The sequence below is a fragment of the Lampris incognitus genome, chromosome 14 (assembly GCF_029633865.1).
Source record: "Lampris incognitus isolate fLamInc1 chromosome 14, fLamInc1.hap2, whole genome shotgun sequence".
Lineage (NCBI taxonomy): Eukaryota > Metazoa > Chordata > Actinopteri > Lampriformes > Lampridae > Lampris > Lampris incognitus.
Window position 1 is genome coordinate 23649631 of NC_079224.1, and position 16921 is coordinate 23666551.

A 16921-nucleotide genomic window follows, 5' to 3' on the forward strand; every position below is an offset into this window, starting at 1 on the left:
TTTCCAAACAAGTCTAAATGACTTCGTTTCAAGAATTTTTTGATTGACATCCATTCATTCATTTATAGACCCAGACAATTTTAATTTTTTTGTGCAATTTTGCCTGTCCCCATCACATCTTACAAATTCAACAAACTCCAGATGTAAACTTAAAAAATTGCCATTTTATTTATATGTTATGATATCAAAGTATGTTAGCACACAAACACTTAAAACAAGAAAAAAAATAAAATAAAATAAACAATGGCGCAAACATGCCCAACTGTTGTATATTTACACGTCATTTTAAGATTAAAGACACCGACCGGTCATTACACAGTTAAACTTGTCCCAGATTTACGAACATATTCTACATGAAAAACATTTATCCAACTGATGTTGAACGCAGAAACCCAGAGGTAACAGCTACCCAAAAACTGTCAAACCATGACAGTGACAACGGGTCCCAGTATAAAGCCAAAAATCAGGTGACATATCAGTGCAATTTGTTAGATATTATTTGTCAGCTGGGGACTATTGTACATGCTTAACCCAAACACGTGGAATTTAACAAGCCTGGACACGTATTTTACCGAATCCTGTCCTCTGCACCTTTCACCAACCTCATCTGTATGGAATCTGCAGCCCTGCCCAGGTGGTCCTCCAAACCTCAAGCTTCATTCTTGGTTCGACATTACATGTCCCCATACAATGCATCACTTGACAAAAGTGAAAGTGTATATGAAGACAAACACAAAAAAACAAAATGCACAGAAAATGAACATTGCAAATATACACATTGCAAAACAAATTAACATTTAAAAACAAAAAACAACCTCGGGGACATTATCAAAAACCACATCAGGATATGGCCTTTACAAAGGGATGAATGGGATGTGTGTATGGTGAAGCCTGCTGGCACCCTGGTCCTAGACGTAGTCTTTGTCTGGCTTGCCCATGGCGCGTGGTGCAGGGTAGTGTGGGGACTTCCCTGATGCTTTGCTGGAGCAGTTGCAGCAGAGGAAAGCTCCCCCGGTAATGGTGAGGCAGGCAGACGCCAGTCCCACAAACAGGGCTTTCCCAAATTCAAACCTGTAAAAGTGCAGATAGCACTGAGGTTTCTGTGGACAATGCTGACTCCGTTTAGCCTCAGATTAGCAGACGGATCCTATCCATCGCAATCTGAAGAACAACTCAGGAACAACTTATGGTGATAACTGCATTTAAACACTCGCCAATATTGTAACAATCTGAACACAAACGCAATAAACACTGTTACAGCTAATGTGAATGAATCACACAAAAGACCATTAAAAGGTTAAGAGCAAGAGTGTGTCCAGAAAGATTTCTACCACTTAACTGTGATGTTTGACTACAGTGATACCCGCAGAATAGTGTATATGATGTGCATGATTAAAGGACTCAGAATAATGAATGAAGACCTCACCTGTTATTAGTAGGAGTGAAGGGGTCATAGAATTCCTTTGCTATTCTGTTACCATACCAGCAACCCCCCACCAGCGCACACAGACCTGCAACATAGCAGTCAGTATTACGATATAACACATATTTCTATTTGATGGCATAAATATCAACATTGAAGAGTGTAGTGTGTCATTGCAGTGATACCATTTTCAGTAGTAACTTTGGTTATAGAAAGGAATACTTACCCGGGAGGAGATTTCATTGTGTTCAGTGTGCAGTACATGCATGCGTCTGTATGCACATATACACTCACTGGCCACTTTATTAGGTACACCTTGCTAGTACCAGGTTGGACCCCCTTTTGCCTTCAGAACTGCCTTAATCCTTCGTGACATAGATTAAACAAGGTACTGGAAACATTCCTCAGAGAGTTTGGTCCATATTGACATGATAGCATCACGCAGTTGCTGCAGATTTGTCGGCTGCACATCCATGATGCGAATCTCCCGGTCCACCACATCCCAAAGGTGCTCTATTGGATTGAGATCTGGTGACTGTGGAGGCCATTTGAGTACAGTGAACTCATTGTCATGTTCAAGAAACCAGTCTGAGATGATTCGAGCTTTATGACATGGCGCGTTATCCTGCTGGAAGTAGCCATCAGAAGATGGGAACACTGTGGTCATAAAGGGATGGACATGGTCAGCAACAATACTCAGGTAGGCTGTGGCGTTGACACGATGCTCAATTGGTACTAAGGGGCCCAAAGTGTGCCAAGAAAATATCCCCCACACCATTACACCACCACCACCAGCCTGAACCGTTGATACAAGGCAGGATGGATCCATGCTTTCATGTTGTTGACGCCAAATTCTGACCCTCCCATCCGAATGTCGCAGCAGAAATCGAGACTCATCAGACCAGGCAACGTTTTTCCAATCTTCTATTGTCCAATTTTGGTGAGCCTGTGTGAATTGTAGCCTCAGTTTCCTGTTCGTAGCTGACAGGAGTGGCACCCGGTGTGGTCTTCTGCTGCTGTAGCCCATCTGCCTCAAGGTTCGACGTGTTGTGCGTTCAGAGATGCTCTTCTGCATACCTCGGTTGTAATGAGTGGTTATTTGAGTTACTGTTGCCTTTCTATCAGCTGGAACCAGTCTGGCCATTCTCCTCTGACCTCTGGCATCAACAAGGCATTTTCGCCCACAGAACTGCCGCTCACTGGATATTTTCTCTTTTTCGGACCATTCTCTGTAAACCCTAGAGATGTTTGTGCGTGAAAATCCCAGTAGATCAGCAGTTTGTGAAATACTCAGACCAGCCCGTCTGGCACCAACAACCATGCCACGTTCAAAGTCACTTAAATCACCTTTCTTCCCCATTCTGATGCTCGGTTTGAACTGCAGCAGATCATCTTGACCATGTCTACATGCCTAAATGCATTGAGTTGTTGCCATGTGATTGGCTGATTAGAAATTTGCGTTAACGAGCAGTTGGACGGGTGTGCCTAATAAAGTGGCTGGTGAGTGTATGTGTGCAGTGTATGGGTAGGTGTGCATGTGTAAATGCACTGTGCATGTGCATGATGGCATGCTAGTGCAAAGGGAGAAAAGAATTCAAGCCAAAATGTGATGTTGTTAGTGATCGAATGGACTCTGACCTGAGATAATAAAGAGAATCCCTCCTGTTAAAGCCACCTTGTTCTTCTGCTCCTTATCCTGTGCCAGACAGGTGGTGCACTTCATGCCTACCACCGCTACCAGGATGGAGATGAAACACAACAGGATGGAGGCTACCATCAGCCCTCGTGTGCCCTGGATGATCCCTGGACACATTTGCAAGAAAGAGGATTCAATGTATTTGGGGGTTTTTTGTGTTCATATGTATGACACATATGACAAGTTACGATACGAAATGGCTTGACACGACATGATATGATATCAGAATTAGATTCACTGTGTCCGGGTAGCATAGCAGTCTATTCCATTGCCTACCAACACGGGGATCACTGGTTCGAATCCCTGTGTTACCTCTGGCTTGGTCGGGCGTCCCTACAGACACAATTGGCCGTGTCTGCGGGTGGGAAGCCGGATGTGGGTATGTGTCCTGGTCGCGGCACTAGCGCCTCCCTTAGTCGGTTGGGGCGCCTTTTCAGGTGGGAGGAGGAACTGGGGGGGAATAGTGTGATCCTCCCACGCGCTACGTCCCCCTGGCGAAACTCCTCACTGTCAGGTGAAAAGAAATGTCTGGCGACTCCACATGTATCGGAGGAGGCATGTGGTAGTCTGCAGCCCTCCCCGGATCGGCAGAGGGGGTGCAGCAGCGACCGGGACGGCTCGGAAGAGTGGGGTAGTAGGCCAGATACAATTGGGGGGAAAGGGGGGGGAAATTCCACAAAAAAAAGAATCGAATTCATTTCATCTTTATCATATGTTTCATGACTTAAAAAACTCTGTCCAATCAAATTAACTGACTCATGGTGCTCGCTCTGTAGAGCATGCAGGGCAGCTAGAATAACTGAATTGCATGTAACATGTTTTTTTATGTGGCAAGGGAATTGTACTTTTTTTAATATATAAAGCAACACATAAAAGATGGGGAAAAAACCCAAAATGGCATATTTTAATGTCAACAGGTGTCAAGTTACAACTTAAAGCTCCATCTGTTGCATGCAGGGGGGCAGAATAGATGCCATGAGCCACATTCCTTTCAAAGGCCAATACAAAGAAAAGGTTCATACTGGATGTTACTCTCTCTTGAAAACGGTATCTGGTACAGTGCTTATTAACATAATATTTTCGATAAACCGAAAGAGTATTTTATATCAATCACTGGAAAACAAACAAGTAGATTGATAGAGTGATTATAACTTCTGGTAGATGTAAATGAACATAGTTCAGTTCCTCTCTTTCGTTATCACCGGCATTCGGCTGACTTGCCTGTACATGCATGAGGTTGTCTACAAGCCGGGGGAGAAAACACATTCTTTTACTTCTTTAAGGTTTTGAATAACCACAAAGCCAGTCACCTTATTGTATGTATACATTCCCATGGTAAAATGCATATTTTAGGGCTTCAGCTCCTGCCCAAGAATTTTAATGTTGCAGAATGTAGTTTCAGCCGGGGACCTAATTTAATCCACATATCTTTTGTAGTCTTGACCAAACTATACATAGGGCTGTGACACATTCTGGTCTCTTTGACACATTCTGTGCTCCCCTCTAGGGGGGGGGGGTACTTTGGGGCCAGTGAGTAATTTGCAAGCTTTATATGCTGAGATGACAAAATACATTCGGCTTCTTGTAAATATTTCAGAAATAATCCACCACAAGCTGACTTGAAGACAACGGCGTTAGGGTTAGAGTTTGGGTTAGCAGAAAATTACCTGGTAGTTTGAGGAGTGAGTCGTATACTTTGCACTGAATCTGACCAGTGCTCTGTGATACACAGGTCTTCCACAGTCCCTCATACATGGCCTGAGCTGTAATAATGTTGTCTCCCGCATAAGACGAAGCTTTCCATTCCACCATGATGGTGGCTATTATCAGCCCAATGAAACCCAGGAAAGCCAGTGTTAAGCCCAGAAGTTGCATCGCTGCATTAGCCATCTTTCACCTCGGATAAGTAGAATAAAGTAAGGATGAGGGGGGGGGGGGACAAAAAAGGTGATCGTGAATAAAAATGAAAACGGAAGTCCAAGTCAAGTCGATGGTGAGAGGAATTACAAAAAATGTCCAAACATTGTTCCCGAGGGCTTCGCGCAGTGTATCTGGTGCTGCTGCAGCAGTGTTGACTAAAGTGAGCATCTTGAGGTGAATTACCTGCAGGACAAGAAGGATCCTGCCACTACCTCCATCCCAGGTCAGCATTAGTCTGACATCTGGTGGAGATATTGTTCCCTTGCAGAAATAGACAGAGCTTTCTGATAGAGCCCAGTCCTTTTTGCGTGATCCTACCAGAACAAAATACGCACTATATAAAAGCCCGTACTTAAGAAAAATTCAATCACTAGTATCACCTCATGGGGAAAATGGAAAAGTACAAACAGATGTGGTTGCGGCTTTACTCAATCAAAGTCAATGGAGAATTGATTTGTCTCCAGATTTGGACTTTATAAGCAAAACCACATGCAGAACCAGGCAAATTGATATTCAGATTGGGCATTTACAAGAACACCTCAGATTCATAAACGTAAGTATGGACATTTTATAGTATATTTGTACAATTTCAGTTCTTAAAATGATCTCTTCACCTTCTTGGTTTTGACATTTTTCTAAACTATTTACGGATTTGATGGTAACAAATAAACCAATTTAGTTTATCGATAAAGTCAAAATTGACAAAGAGGTAAGCAGTAATCAAAATAGTAATATGCTGCTCACATTCACGCATTTGCTTGCTGAGTTTTGTTTGGCAAACAGTGAGTTGGACTTTCTGGTAAGACCTTAACTGGTATTGACATGACACGAGCAGAAGCTATGACATTTTGAAATGCACTTTTACAGATTGATTTCTGTCCTTTATTGATATGTAGTCGACAAATAACAAGAACAAGTTGGTTGTTGCATGCTGATTTTTTTTTTTTTAAGTATATAGATGTGATTTTGATTTTTGTGCTTTTGTTATTATAAGTCAATAACACCACAGCGGGACATAGCCAGTGATCAAAGGTCAGACCCAATCACACCCAGTTCAGCCTTGTTGTCATTTGTTCTCTATGTCAGTTTGCTCTTGAATTTGTTTCATTGCTGTATGAAAAGCCCGAAACTACACAAAGGTACGATGAAGTTTGTTTGTATTATTCAGAAAGAAACAAACATTGCTTGTTTTTATCAGTGTCATTCATCGACTCTGCCACTTCAATAAATCAAGATTGGCAATACAAGATGAATGCCTTTATTTATTTGTCATTGCACAACTGTACGAAGAAATTAAGTTGTACAGCTGGGGAATCCACAGAAAAAAAGAAAAAAAAGACAGTCATTTCTATCGGTGTGGATTTCTCCAGTTTATTCACAAAAGTTAACTTTTTGTCATTTTACAGTGGAGAATGGAAAGAGAGATTGGTGTCACGTTGTGTCTGATGCTGCTTCTCTGTTGCAAAGGCGATGCAGTCATACAAACCACTTGCCCGGCCCGGTGCCACTGTTTCACCCCTACGCAAGTCCTTTGCTCTGATGAACGCATGACGTCTTTACCAAAGGTTGTTTTCACGCAGGTCAAGGAGTTCATCGTCATGACGACCAGCCTTGCATTCCTGTTCCCCAACACCTCGCAGGAGAGCCCCCAAATCACCAAGCTTGTCTTCTTCAATAACGTACTGCGGGATATACACGCAATGGCTTTTGAGAAACTTACTCAGCTGAAGGAGCTGGAAATAAGTGGAAACCCGTGGCTGAGACGATTATTTCCTGGAACCTTCTCACAACAGGGCAACCTCACCAAACTCATTCTCAACTTCAACAAGTTTGAGACCATTCCTCCAGGCATGTTTGACTCCCTGGCAGAGCTGGAAACTCTGCAGATGAAGGGCAACATCATCTCACAGCTGCCCATGTTTCTCTTCCAGAGCCTCCAGAATCTACGCGTATTGGACTTGTCCCAAAATATGCTGGAGAGACTGGAAGGAGGGTGCCTCTCTGGCCTTGCTAAGTTAGAGACCCTCAAAGTTAACTACAACCTCATCAGCAACATTTCCTCTGACACATTCCTCAATGTTACCCAGCTGAAGGAGCTTAACTTGGAGGGAAATAAGATATTAGACCTCCCTCACAAGCTCTTCTCCATGCTAACCCAGTTGGAGGTGCTGAACCTCCGTGGGAACTTGCTTTCAAGCTTCAGTGCTCAGCTGTTTGGAGTTGTTCCCTCCAGTCTGAAGGAGCTGACACTGAAGGGCAACAGGCTGAAGGTGTTGTCCTCTCACTCTCTCGGTGGACTGGACTCTCTCACCTTCCTCTCCTTGTCCTCGAATCAGCTCTCTGAGCTTCCTGAGGACGTTTTTAGGAATCTCACAGAACTGGAGAGTTTGGATCTTTCTGACAACTGGCTCACCTCACTTCCGGAGACCATCTTCCAGGACCTTTTTAATCTCAAAGCACTCCACCTCAACAGGAACAACATCAGCAAGGTGAGCACCAAGCTGTTCAAGGACCAGTTACTCCTTCAATGCCTTTACCTTTCAGACAACCAGTTCCAGAACCTCCCCCTGGGTCTGTTTCACCCCTTCCTCCTTCATGGCATTGTTAGACTACATGGAAACCCCTGGCAGTGTGACTGTCACATGCGGTACCTGCATGACTGGGTGCTGAATAACAGTGTGAAAGTAGAAGAGCTTGACAAGGTGTTCTGCAAGGGCCCCAGTTATTTTAGTGGACAGACATTCACCTCTGTTGACAGGGAGCAGCTGGTGTGTCATATATCAAATGAGTGGCTGCAGGATCTCAGCAAATGTTCTCTAAAAGCTGCTGATGACACCATGATCATCCATTGCAAAGTGAATAGATGTTTTCCACTGAAAGTGAAGGTGCAGTTCCAGGATGATGGTGGTGGTATATGTGAGAATTTAGAGAAAAAGGAGTGGCCGGAGCACCTACAATGGGTCAATAAGAGCTCAACTCCCACCAGATAGCTTTCCCCTGAGATTTGTTCGTCGTGTGGATTTCCAAGTGTATCATTGTTCTGTGAAAAAAAATTTTGCTTCTGCTTTGGTTGTGCTTTCGGGGTCTCTGTTCTTATTAAATCCAGTTGTGCTATATGTTCTTAACTCGCAGTCTTTATTGCAAACAAACCTGGCCTGCCAGCTGCTGGCAGGCCATTGCTATTTCCTGAGCACAGCTGACAGACAAGAGAGGGTGAACAAATGTTTCTGTAATAGGTTCAAAGTTCAGGATGGTAGTTTTAGGAAACCATGCACGGATGACATGGAACTAACTGCAAAGTGTTATTCATTTACAAACAGATGTATTGACTGTAATGGGTTGGGTCTCCAGGAGGTGATTCAGATGTAATTATATTGGTTATGCCCCGCAGGGTTTTCTCTTCACCCCAAATCTCCTGGATAAAGTGCAGGCCTCAGTCACAGCTTGAGTATAAAGTAGGTATCAGAGAGCTTTGTTACAGATGTACATGACTAACATCTATGAGACAAAACACTTTCTCTTGTACTCATCAATTAAGGATGACAGCACAAATGTGACATTTAAAAGGAATAAAACATATCAGACGTGCAGCACAACAAAGCACAGATCAGATTCTGAGATAAAATTTTGGGTGAAGGAGCACATAAAGGAATGCTGCTCTCTTTCAATCCACGTTTTTTTTAAGACAAACAAGTCACCCAAAGGGACTCCTCTTAACACCCCACCGCTCCTGAATGCCGAGAGGGATGATAAAGACCAAGAGAGAGAGAATGGAGGAGGGAGGAGGGAGAACTGGACAGAGCAAGGCACACAGATGGCAACACCTTGAATACGGCCCTCTGACCTCACAATTTATAAGGGTCGAAGGTCAGCGGGTCGATTGGGTTCTTGGTCTCAGCTGAATGACATCACAATTCTTGTGACAAAAAGTGGAGGCTGTCTTACTTCCAAGGTCTAGGGGGCCGGCCTTAAGTGGAGGTAATCCTCACTTGACCAAAATTTAGGGGGAAACCAAACATTTGAAGTGGGGAAATCCTGGGCTCATACAAAGATGTCCGCTAATGAGCAGATTAACATATGGTGGCCATTAATTTCATATCCAGATTTAAACAGCGTGTTGGGGTTCAAAACGAACAACACGTAATGAACTTTGGAGCAGCGAAAGCAACACATTATTGGCACACGCCACACTTCCACAATAAATTCAAAATGTAGTTAACAACAAATACAATAAAAACCCCTGAAAAAGCAAAAGCAATCAACCCTCTCTTTCCAATTTCAATTAGTTCAGTGTTTCTCCTTAATTGTATTTGGCTAATTACCCCACTGTTCTTAGCCGTCCCAGTGCCTGCTCCACCCCCTCTGCCAATCCGGGGAGGGCTGCAAACTACCACATGCCTCCTCCCATACATGTGGAGTTGCCAGCCGCTTCTTTTCACCTGACAGTGAGGAGTTTCACCAGGGGGGCATAGCGCGTAGAAGGATCACACTATTCCCCCCAGTTCCCCCTCCCCCCTTAAACAGGCACCCCGACTGACCAGAGGAGGTGCTAGTGCAGCGACCAGGACACATACCCACATCTAGCTTCCCACCTGCAGACACGGCCAATTGTGTCTGTAGGGCTGCCTGATCAAGCTGGAGGTAACACTGGGATTTGAACCAGCGATCCCCGTGTTGGTAGGCAACGGAATAGACCGCTACAATACCCAGACTCCCAATTTGTTCAATTTTTTTATTGTATGATGATTGTGTATTACATCACTGATTAACATATATGATAATTATATGATAATTACATGATATTAGTGTTGAACTGCAGGTGAAATAAAGGAACATTACTATACTGAATCATATTCACCTGCAGAATTTTATTGTATGATTGACAGCTTGAGCCTTCAGCTCTCACGCTCTTACTGCCTCCCACTAGCTTTGCTTTCCTGGGTTTGATAGAGTTACCTTCACCAGCAAATCACTTGTCAATACCCATGGCTGCAAATTACTGTGATGGGATGACAAATCTGCAGCTGCAGGGTGTAGGAGCTGCCCTGTGAGGCAGCATTAAAAACAACTGTGAACCCCCTGTGCAGAGGCCATCTTTCCCTCTCACTTAGTGGGCAGTTAGCAGCGCACACCATGCTCTTTACAGCCCCTCTTCAGCTGAAATAGGGAAGACACGGAGGGGAGGATAACTTATCTCACAATGTCCAAGCAACACAAAGCACTGGGGGGGGGGGGTCCTCACAGAGTTTTGGACAGCCAGCAAGAAGAGAAAAGGCTGAGAGGGCAGGGCACAGCTCAAGGGACAAAGGCCAGGGGTCGTGTGAGACTTGCCGCTCAGGATGCGAATTTTGGGTAAAGAATTGAGATCAAAAAAATGTAAATCAATCTCAGAGTTGCAAGCACACACCTGTTGTCATAAACCTCAGGAAGCCATTACTCTTTCAAAATCAAATGATGTACACCTCAGTCTTAAGGGTTAGAAAGACATATTTAGATGTCTAACATATCCTATGCCTATTGTTTCTCTCGCTAGCCAGCCTTAAACAGGTTCAGTCAATCATGAGATTAACAACCAACACAGGTTCCTACTTTGTCACAGGGTGTCTATTAGGTCCCTTTCAGCAAAAGGGTGAGTGGCGTACATGCTCCATGGTGCGATGGCCGACGCGTCTCAAGAACACAAATAGGCCATTTTGCACTCTTGACAAAATCTGAGTCTTGCTTACAAACAAGGGTCAATATCTATCCCTTAGCACGTCCAGACCTCCAGGGGGAGGCTAAATTGGAGTTGCTGACCAAATTAAGAACAGTTGACCTGATGCGGGTGTTAAGTGGATGGGAATACATCGCCAGAATGGTAATCTTTTATCATACTAGTACACTGCCCTTTGTCTAGTCCTTCACTATTGGAGAATAACAAGGGGCTATAAGCTCCTTATCATCATATTGCAATTATTGGCCCTGGGGACCATGCTCTTACATGGGGACCCTGGTTTTGTCTCCAGTTTCCCAGATGGAGGGGCCTTAACATGCATGCAGACAGCACTTCATTGTGCATCGCTGGTCATTCTAGTGAGGGGCTGTCAAGGAATTTAGCACTTGGTTGTTCCTATATAACAAAACACAATAAACCAGCTTCAGACACCTCCCACTGCAGCTAATTTCCGGGAGGAGTGGAAAACTGAGACGTGAGTTTATCACAACTTAATGGTTCCCAGCACTGATAAGTAGAGAATGTCATGCCAAAATAAGCAGTTACATTTGTAAAACTAAAAAGCAAAACATAGACGTTGTCAGGTCTTCCTCTCATGGAGTTAGAGACAGCTCTTGACTGGCTTTGGGTTATACTGCTAAAACTGAAAGTGCATCCTCTTACAGGTTTTCTCAGTCTTTAGTGTCCTTACATGTGGTTTTTCACTTCTCCTGCCTGGCAGAAGGGACCAAAAGGGCAAAGATGCAACAGGAGCATCTATCTACACAGGGTGTCTCGCTTTAAATGACGCCTGTAGGGAAAGTCGTCTTGATCCTCTTCATAAACCCCACTGGGCCACATGCAGACACAAGTTGCAGGAACCCCAGAAAACGAGAGCCCCTGAGCTTTAAAGCTGAAATCCGGGGGCTTTCTCCATCAATTAATAGTTGTTTTTATGTATGTGGAGCATGGAGTGAGATTACATAATGCTAAGTTGAATCTTTACCGGGGTTGGAGACACTCTCCATGCACCGCTGTTGACATTTTTGACAGGGTAGGACAAACACTAGTGCAACAGTAAACACATTCCTGCTCGAGTAGGAAAAAAGACTCAAACATGATGATGATGTGGCGACACTCCTATTGGATGAATAATCTACCAATTCTACAATCTGCATTACAGTAGAACAGTGTTCCCGTAGAGTCTGATGTGGTTTGTAATGTATTCGATTAACCTGTGTTAGTTTTGGTCTGAAGATGTCATTTTTACAAGAGTGGCAGTGTTAACTGCTGAGCAGATAGCACACAAGCAACAATGGCTGCTACACCTTGCTTGCAGGGAGGATCAGATCAGGGAAATCACAGATTTCAGCTTTATAAAATAATACATCGTTTAAATACTCACTGCCTTGTAATGCCATACCACTGCAAAACCCCGCCATCACACTTTGAGGGTCTACGGTAATACATTTTGACATTTCTGTATTATCATGTCTTGATGACACTAAATTCCCGCTGAAAACCATGACAGAACATTGTGTTTGGTTTTTCATAAACAAGCAGCTAAATCAAATGGGAATGAATTGGGAGTGGGGGAACAAAGGGTGTCATTCATTCACTGCTGCTATCAAGTGTATAAACTATGCATTACTCTTGATGTGATCCATTGCTGGGGACGTCGACCCCCATCAAGCCTGACAACGACCCTGACATCAATGCCAGGACAGCTGAGGACAACTGACTCCGGAGGAGGTGGCAGCAGAGGTTTCCGGTGTGTGTCAGAAGGAGTGGGTCCCCATAGCAGGGACCCCATCAGCGCTGTCACTCCCTTTGTGAGGAGCGGCCATCAATCATGGAATTATGGTGCAGAGTATGCGTGTGTGTGTGTGTGGGGGGGGGTACCCCAGCAAACTTCCTTTTTGCCATTCTTGCTTTTACAAGGTACGGGAAAATGTGGCATTAAACTGGCGGGGGGTTGGGGGGTTGAAGAATGGACAAGGAAAAAAATGACACAAAAGAAGAAGGGAGGTGAGTAGCACTGGTAAACAGAGCCTATTTCCCCAAGACTGAGCCTCATCTGTTGGAGTTGCTCTGTCTTAAACCACTTCTGTAGTATCTCACGGCCATAGAGATGCCTTTAGTGGTGGAGAAGATTGACCTGTACAGAGCTCCTCTTATCTAAAGACCACGGCCCGGCCTGAAGAGCTCTCCTTAAAGCCTTTAGACTGGGACCTTTGGGAGCCCTCGACAATAAGCCTTCTTCAGCGCAGTGAAAGTGACAGCATGGTCCCACCTCCTCCGCGCCACTAAACCTTCTGCTGGATAAACAAGAGGAAGGTCCTTTATGAAGATGGAGAGGACCACAAAGAGAGGAGCCATTGAGACACTGAGGGGCCAGCCTTTGTTTTTGTGCTTCAGGGGCCCTTCTTAAAAGCCATCCTGACAGGGGAGGCTCTACTTTGTCTTTAGGTCCCCCGCTTTGTTGATTTGCTCTCTGTTGGGCCAAAACAGAGACGTAAGCTTAATTGACTGTTATCATTTACAGAAGGAAAATAGTTTTTTATGATTACTGGGGTAAGTGAGATGTGTGGGAGAGTTTTTTTTTACATGGTTTACCATTGTGATATTCCAGTTTTGGAAAAAAAAACAAAGCAATCAGTAAAATTTGTGTGTGATAGTTTATTTTCATAGCAAGTTGTATTGTTTTCGCCGTCAAAATATACACAACAAATTCCTCCTGTCGCTCAGCTTCTTGAGAAGAAAGGTCAAGTATGAATAATGGTAGTACCTGTTATTCCTATTATCTATCCTAACCCCTGAAATTCCATGAATATAAAATTAGCAACAACAAAAAAGTGATGGATTGCGCAATTTTGTTCGCCTCTCGCGGCGCCACCATTTGATGATGTCAAAAGGAGGCCCTGCTCGTCTGCTAATGGCCTGCCCGGTTTGTTGATGGGATGCCAGATTTAGGGCAACACGCTGTTGGAAATGCCTCGTCCTGTGAGTCTGAATAAGGGGCACCTGTGACCTCTGGTCAAGCTCTCCCTGCAGCCTGCTGCGTGAGCCCCGTGCTGGCACAGTCAGCCCTTTCGCAGGGCCGCTAAATGGACAGTGCTGCAACTTCACTCCCAACGTGGTGCTGCTGCTAAGCTGATCAGATCCTGTGTGCAAACACACACTTCCTGAGAGAAAACGAGAAAGGATGCAAATCCCCTTAAATCAGATTTCCAGTCCCTTTTGTAGAGCCTAGTGAAGGGTTTAGATCGTTTCAAAAGTAAAATGTTAACGTAACGCCTAGTAGAGACACAGATAAATACATTTCTACACAGGACACCTGAAAAACTAGCTGCGAGAATATTTAAACTGCATTTTATCACAGAGAGACGTAGATGATCGCTATATCATACGCAGTCCGACCCTCATATTGGCCCAGCTCTTTCGTTTTGTTCACATCATGCCCACTACAGTCATTCCTACTGTTATTAGACAACTCATGATGTGAACAGCCAAACATGTTTGCACAGGTCTGAGAATAATACCGCTCCCCCTTCCCCCTCTCATTCAAACTCTGTTGTAGATGAGACTAAGATAAGATACTGGGACCTGGGAGATCCTGGGAGAAAGGTTTTGATGGGAGAAATGACACATCAAGTCACATCGGAGCCAAATTACTTTCAAATATTTTCAGGACAATGTATCAATCTTGCTCTGTGAAGATCTTTTCAAGATGTTTGTTAATCCGATGAGGAAAATAATTTGCAGCATAATAACAAAGAATGACAGAACAACCAAAGAGGTCAAGACAATCTCACAATGTCCTTTAAACAGAAAAGCAAATGTGTGTAAACGTCACTCGAGTATATTAAAAAAATTTTTTTACATATCATACAAAAATAAGTACTATTGCAAAATTGTCCTGTGTTTCAATACAAGTCAATTCCAGTGGACTCTACCATGGTCTCCACACGGAGTCCGAGGTGCCTGGAGGAGGCGCAACAGGTGACATGGCCGCTGCCAGTGCTGGGAGACTGCTCTGTACGCTCATTAAGGGCGTAAAGGCTGTGCTTGGAATGAGGAGCGCAAACTGTCCATCCGGTGTCGGCATAACCTTGAATCCACTGTACATCTTAACCGCTTCTGGAGGAACAGCCACCGCTGAGCCATTTTTACAAGGCACCCCGTTCACCTGCGGCAACGCACCTGGAATCGGTCCAAGCACCGACGGATGCAATGTGTAGATGGGGACCTGGCGCTGGGCTGAGAGGTTCACGCTGTTCATCTGGGACATGCAGCCAGCCAAGTGGCTGAGGAGACGAGTCCTCACCTCCGTGTTCACGCCTTCACAACTCGAGAGAAAACGGGTAACCTCTCCGACACACTCGTTGAACCCGGCCTTGTATTTACTCAGGATGGAGGGGTCTGTGTTGACAGCAGCTATCGAAGAAAACAGACAGGGCTCTAGTCAGGCCATAAAAAAAAACACAAACACACTGTACTTGATAATTATACTAAAACTTGTAGCTTAGTGGAAGGATCTTCAAATAATGGGTATTTCAGAACAGACAGTGGTGTGTATGAAACTATTTTGTTCCTAAGGTAACAGCTAATTGGTTTCTTTGAATACCCTTCAGTCATGACTTTTTGGACCTTTCATTTGGGGGGGGGGTAGGTCGAACGACCCACCCAACCCCCCCCCCCTCTGGCTACACCCCTGTATCATCCATCAGAGGATATTTAAGATAAGACTTATAATCTTTAAACATGGCCTAATGTAGCTATTATCTTTTCTATCTCGGTGGAAATGTGGATTCGGAGTTTATATGCAAGCCTTGCTAAAGCAATAAACCTTAATTTGGAGGACTTATCTTTTAAGTGCTGAGCACTTCAGGAGCACTTTTCGACTAATTGTATATTTATCTGCTTGTGATTTTTTTAATTTGCTTCTTCTAATGTTTGAACTGCATTTCCATGAAAGGAGCTACATAAAGTTTATTACTATCCTCACTAATATTATTATTATTGTTATTATTATCATTATTATGTGTTCTAGAGGGGAGAAAATGGGGCCAATCTGAATCCATCCATCCAGGAATTTGCGTGCACACACCGGTGTTAAATCCAGACATCTTGCATACCAGTCATTTGAAGTCGCTGCAGGCTCCTGAGGTGTTTCACAGTCATCTCAAGGATGTCCGCCTTTTCAAGTTTGGAATGTCTTGAGCTCTGAACAGGAAGGAAAAATAGTTCAGAAATGACTGAAGGTTTGCTTTTTAAAACAACAACATAAAAAAACTGTATTGAATCTAATTGAATTTATAAGGAAACTATGTTTAGGGTGAAATCAAATAAAAAGTAAAAGCTGTGCATGCCCTCACGTCTTTCTTGAGCGCGTCCAGGATGAGAGTCTTCAGCTGCCCGAGGCTCTCGTTGATGCGCGCCCGTCTCCTCTTTTCCATGATGGGCTTGGAGGACTTGAAGCGCAAACAAAAACACCAATACTTGTAAGGCTTTAAGACTAACTTCAAATCGAAACAACAGTTGTAGGTAAAAACAAACAAATACCCCCCCACACATACACACACACACACACACACACACACACACACACACACACACACACACACACACACAAAGGGATGCTACCTACCTTTCTACTCTCGGAAAACGCTCTGGGTTTTGCGGGCGTTGCGTCGGCACTCGTCGGAGTGGCAGCGACGGAGGACGGCGACGTCCTTTCAAAAGTACCGGCTGGCATCTTCAGCCCGTCACCGACAGTGGTCGCTGGGAAGTTTTGTGCTGGTTAGAGCAGCTTTCTCTGCATCCGTGGGGGGGGGGACAAAAAAACAAAAACAATGAAAGAGTTGTAGTAATGAATACGCAACGCTACACCAAACTGCCCACCTGGGGTGAGTTTACAGATTATAAGTGCTGAAATGTGGTCGTGTGAACACTGAGCGGGGTAACACACCTACTCCGCCCCGTTACGTCCCCTCCGCGCCTATTTATATACAGACCGAGGCTGCACGCGAACGGCTCGTGGGAGAGCTCCGCTCGTTATGGCCGAGACGTGACGTTCCGCCAATAAGCGCGCAGGACGCGTTTCCGGGGGGGGCTTCTATTGGCTTCCTGTCACGACAAGAAACCCGCACTCCCAATTATTTGGTACGCGTTAACTATCATTTACCTG

At 44.4% G+C, this 16921-nt stretch overlaps 3 protein-coding genes across 3 annotated transcripts; 1 reads left to right on the forward strand and 2 right to left on the reverse strand.

Annotated features, from left to right (window-relative positions):
- Positions 1–250: 250 nt before the first annotated feature.
- cldn1 (claudin 1) lies at positions 251–5009 on the reverse strand. The gene is made up of 4 exons (XM_056293456.1): positions 4787–5009; positions 3062–3226; positions 1427–1511; positions 251–1071 (listed from the first exon to the last, which is right to left on the reverse strand). The coding sequence occupies exons 1-4, from the start codon at positions 5007–5009 to the stop codon at positions 909–911; spliced, it is 636 nt and encodes a 211-aa protein (XP_056149431.1). The 3' UTR covers positions 251–908.
- A 1442-nt stretch (positions 5010–6451) lies between these two features.
- zgc:153913 (carboxypeptidase N subunit 2) lies at positions 6452–8139 on the forward strand. Its single transcript, XM_056293691.1, has one exon. It carries the CDS (start codon positions 6452–6454, stop codon positions 8027–8029), a length of 1578 nt encoding a protein of 525 aa, XP_056149666.1. The 3' UTR covers positions 8030–8139.
- A 6544-nt stretch (positions 8140–14683) lies between these two features.
- Positions 14684–16495, reverse strand: LOC130124069 (transcription factor HES-1-like). The gene is made up of 4 exons (XM_056293457.1): positions 16382–16495; positions 16110–16205; positions 15870–15957; positions 14684–15168 (listed from the first exon to the last, which is right to left on the reverse strand). The coding sequence occupies exons 1-4, from the start codon at positions 16487–16489 to the stop codon at positions 14684–14686; spliced, it is 777 nt and encodes a 258-aa protein (XP_056149432.1). The 5' UTR covers positions 16490–16495.
- Positions 16496–16921: the final 426 nt, after the last annotated feature.

What these genes read in the sequence shown, in the direction of transcription:
- cldn1 (XM_056293456.1), bottom strand. Translation starts at nt 5,009, where the DNA reads ATGGCTAATGCAGCGATGCAACTTCTGGGCTTAACACTGGCTTTCCTG. An exon ending in GATTCTCTTTATTATCTCAG is followed by an intron (nt 1,512 to 3,061) that starts GTCAGAGTCCAT and finishes GCTATGTTGCAG; the next exon opens with GTCTGTGTGCGCTGGTGGGG. An exon ending in TTCACTCCTACTAATAACAG is followed by an intron (nt 1,072 to 1,426) that starts GTGAGGTCTTCA and finishes GCACTTTTACAG; the next exon opens with GTTTGAATTTGGGAAAGCCC.
- zgc:153913 (XM_056293691.1), top strand. Translation starts at nt 6,452, where the DNA reads ATGGAAAGAGAGATTGGTGTCACGTTGTGTCTGATGCTGCTTCTCTGT.
- LOC130124069 (XM_056293457.1), bottom strand. Translation starts at nt 16,489, where the DNA reads ATGCCAGCCGGTACTTTTGAAAGGACGTCGCCGTCCTCCGTCGCTGCC. An exon ending in CGTTTTCCGAGAGTAGAAAG is followed by an intron (nt 16,206 to 16,381) that starts GTAGGTAGCATC and finishes TTGCGCTTCAAG; the next exon opens with TCCTCCAAGCCCATCATGGA. An exon ending in GCAGCGACTTCAAATGACTG is followed by an intron (nt 15,169 to 15,869) that starts GTATGCAAGATG and finishes TTTCTTCGATAG; the next exon opens with CTGCTGTCAACACAGACCCC.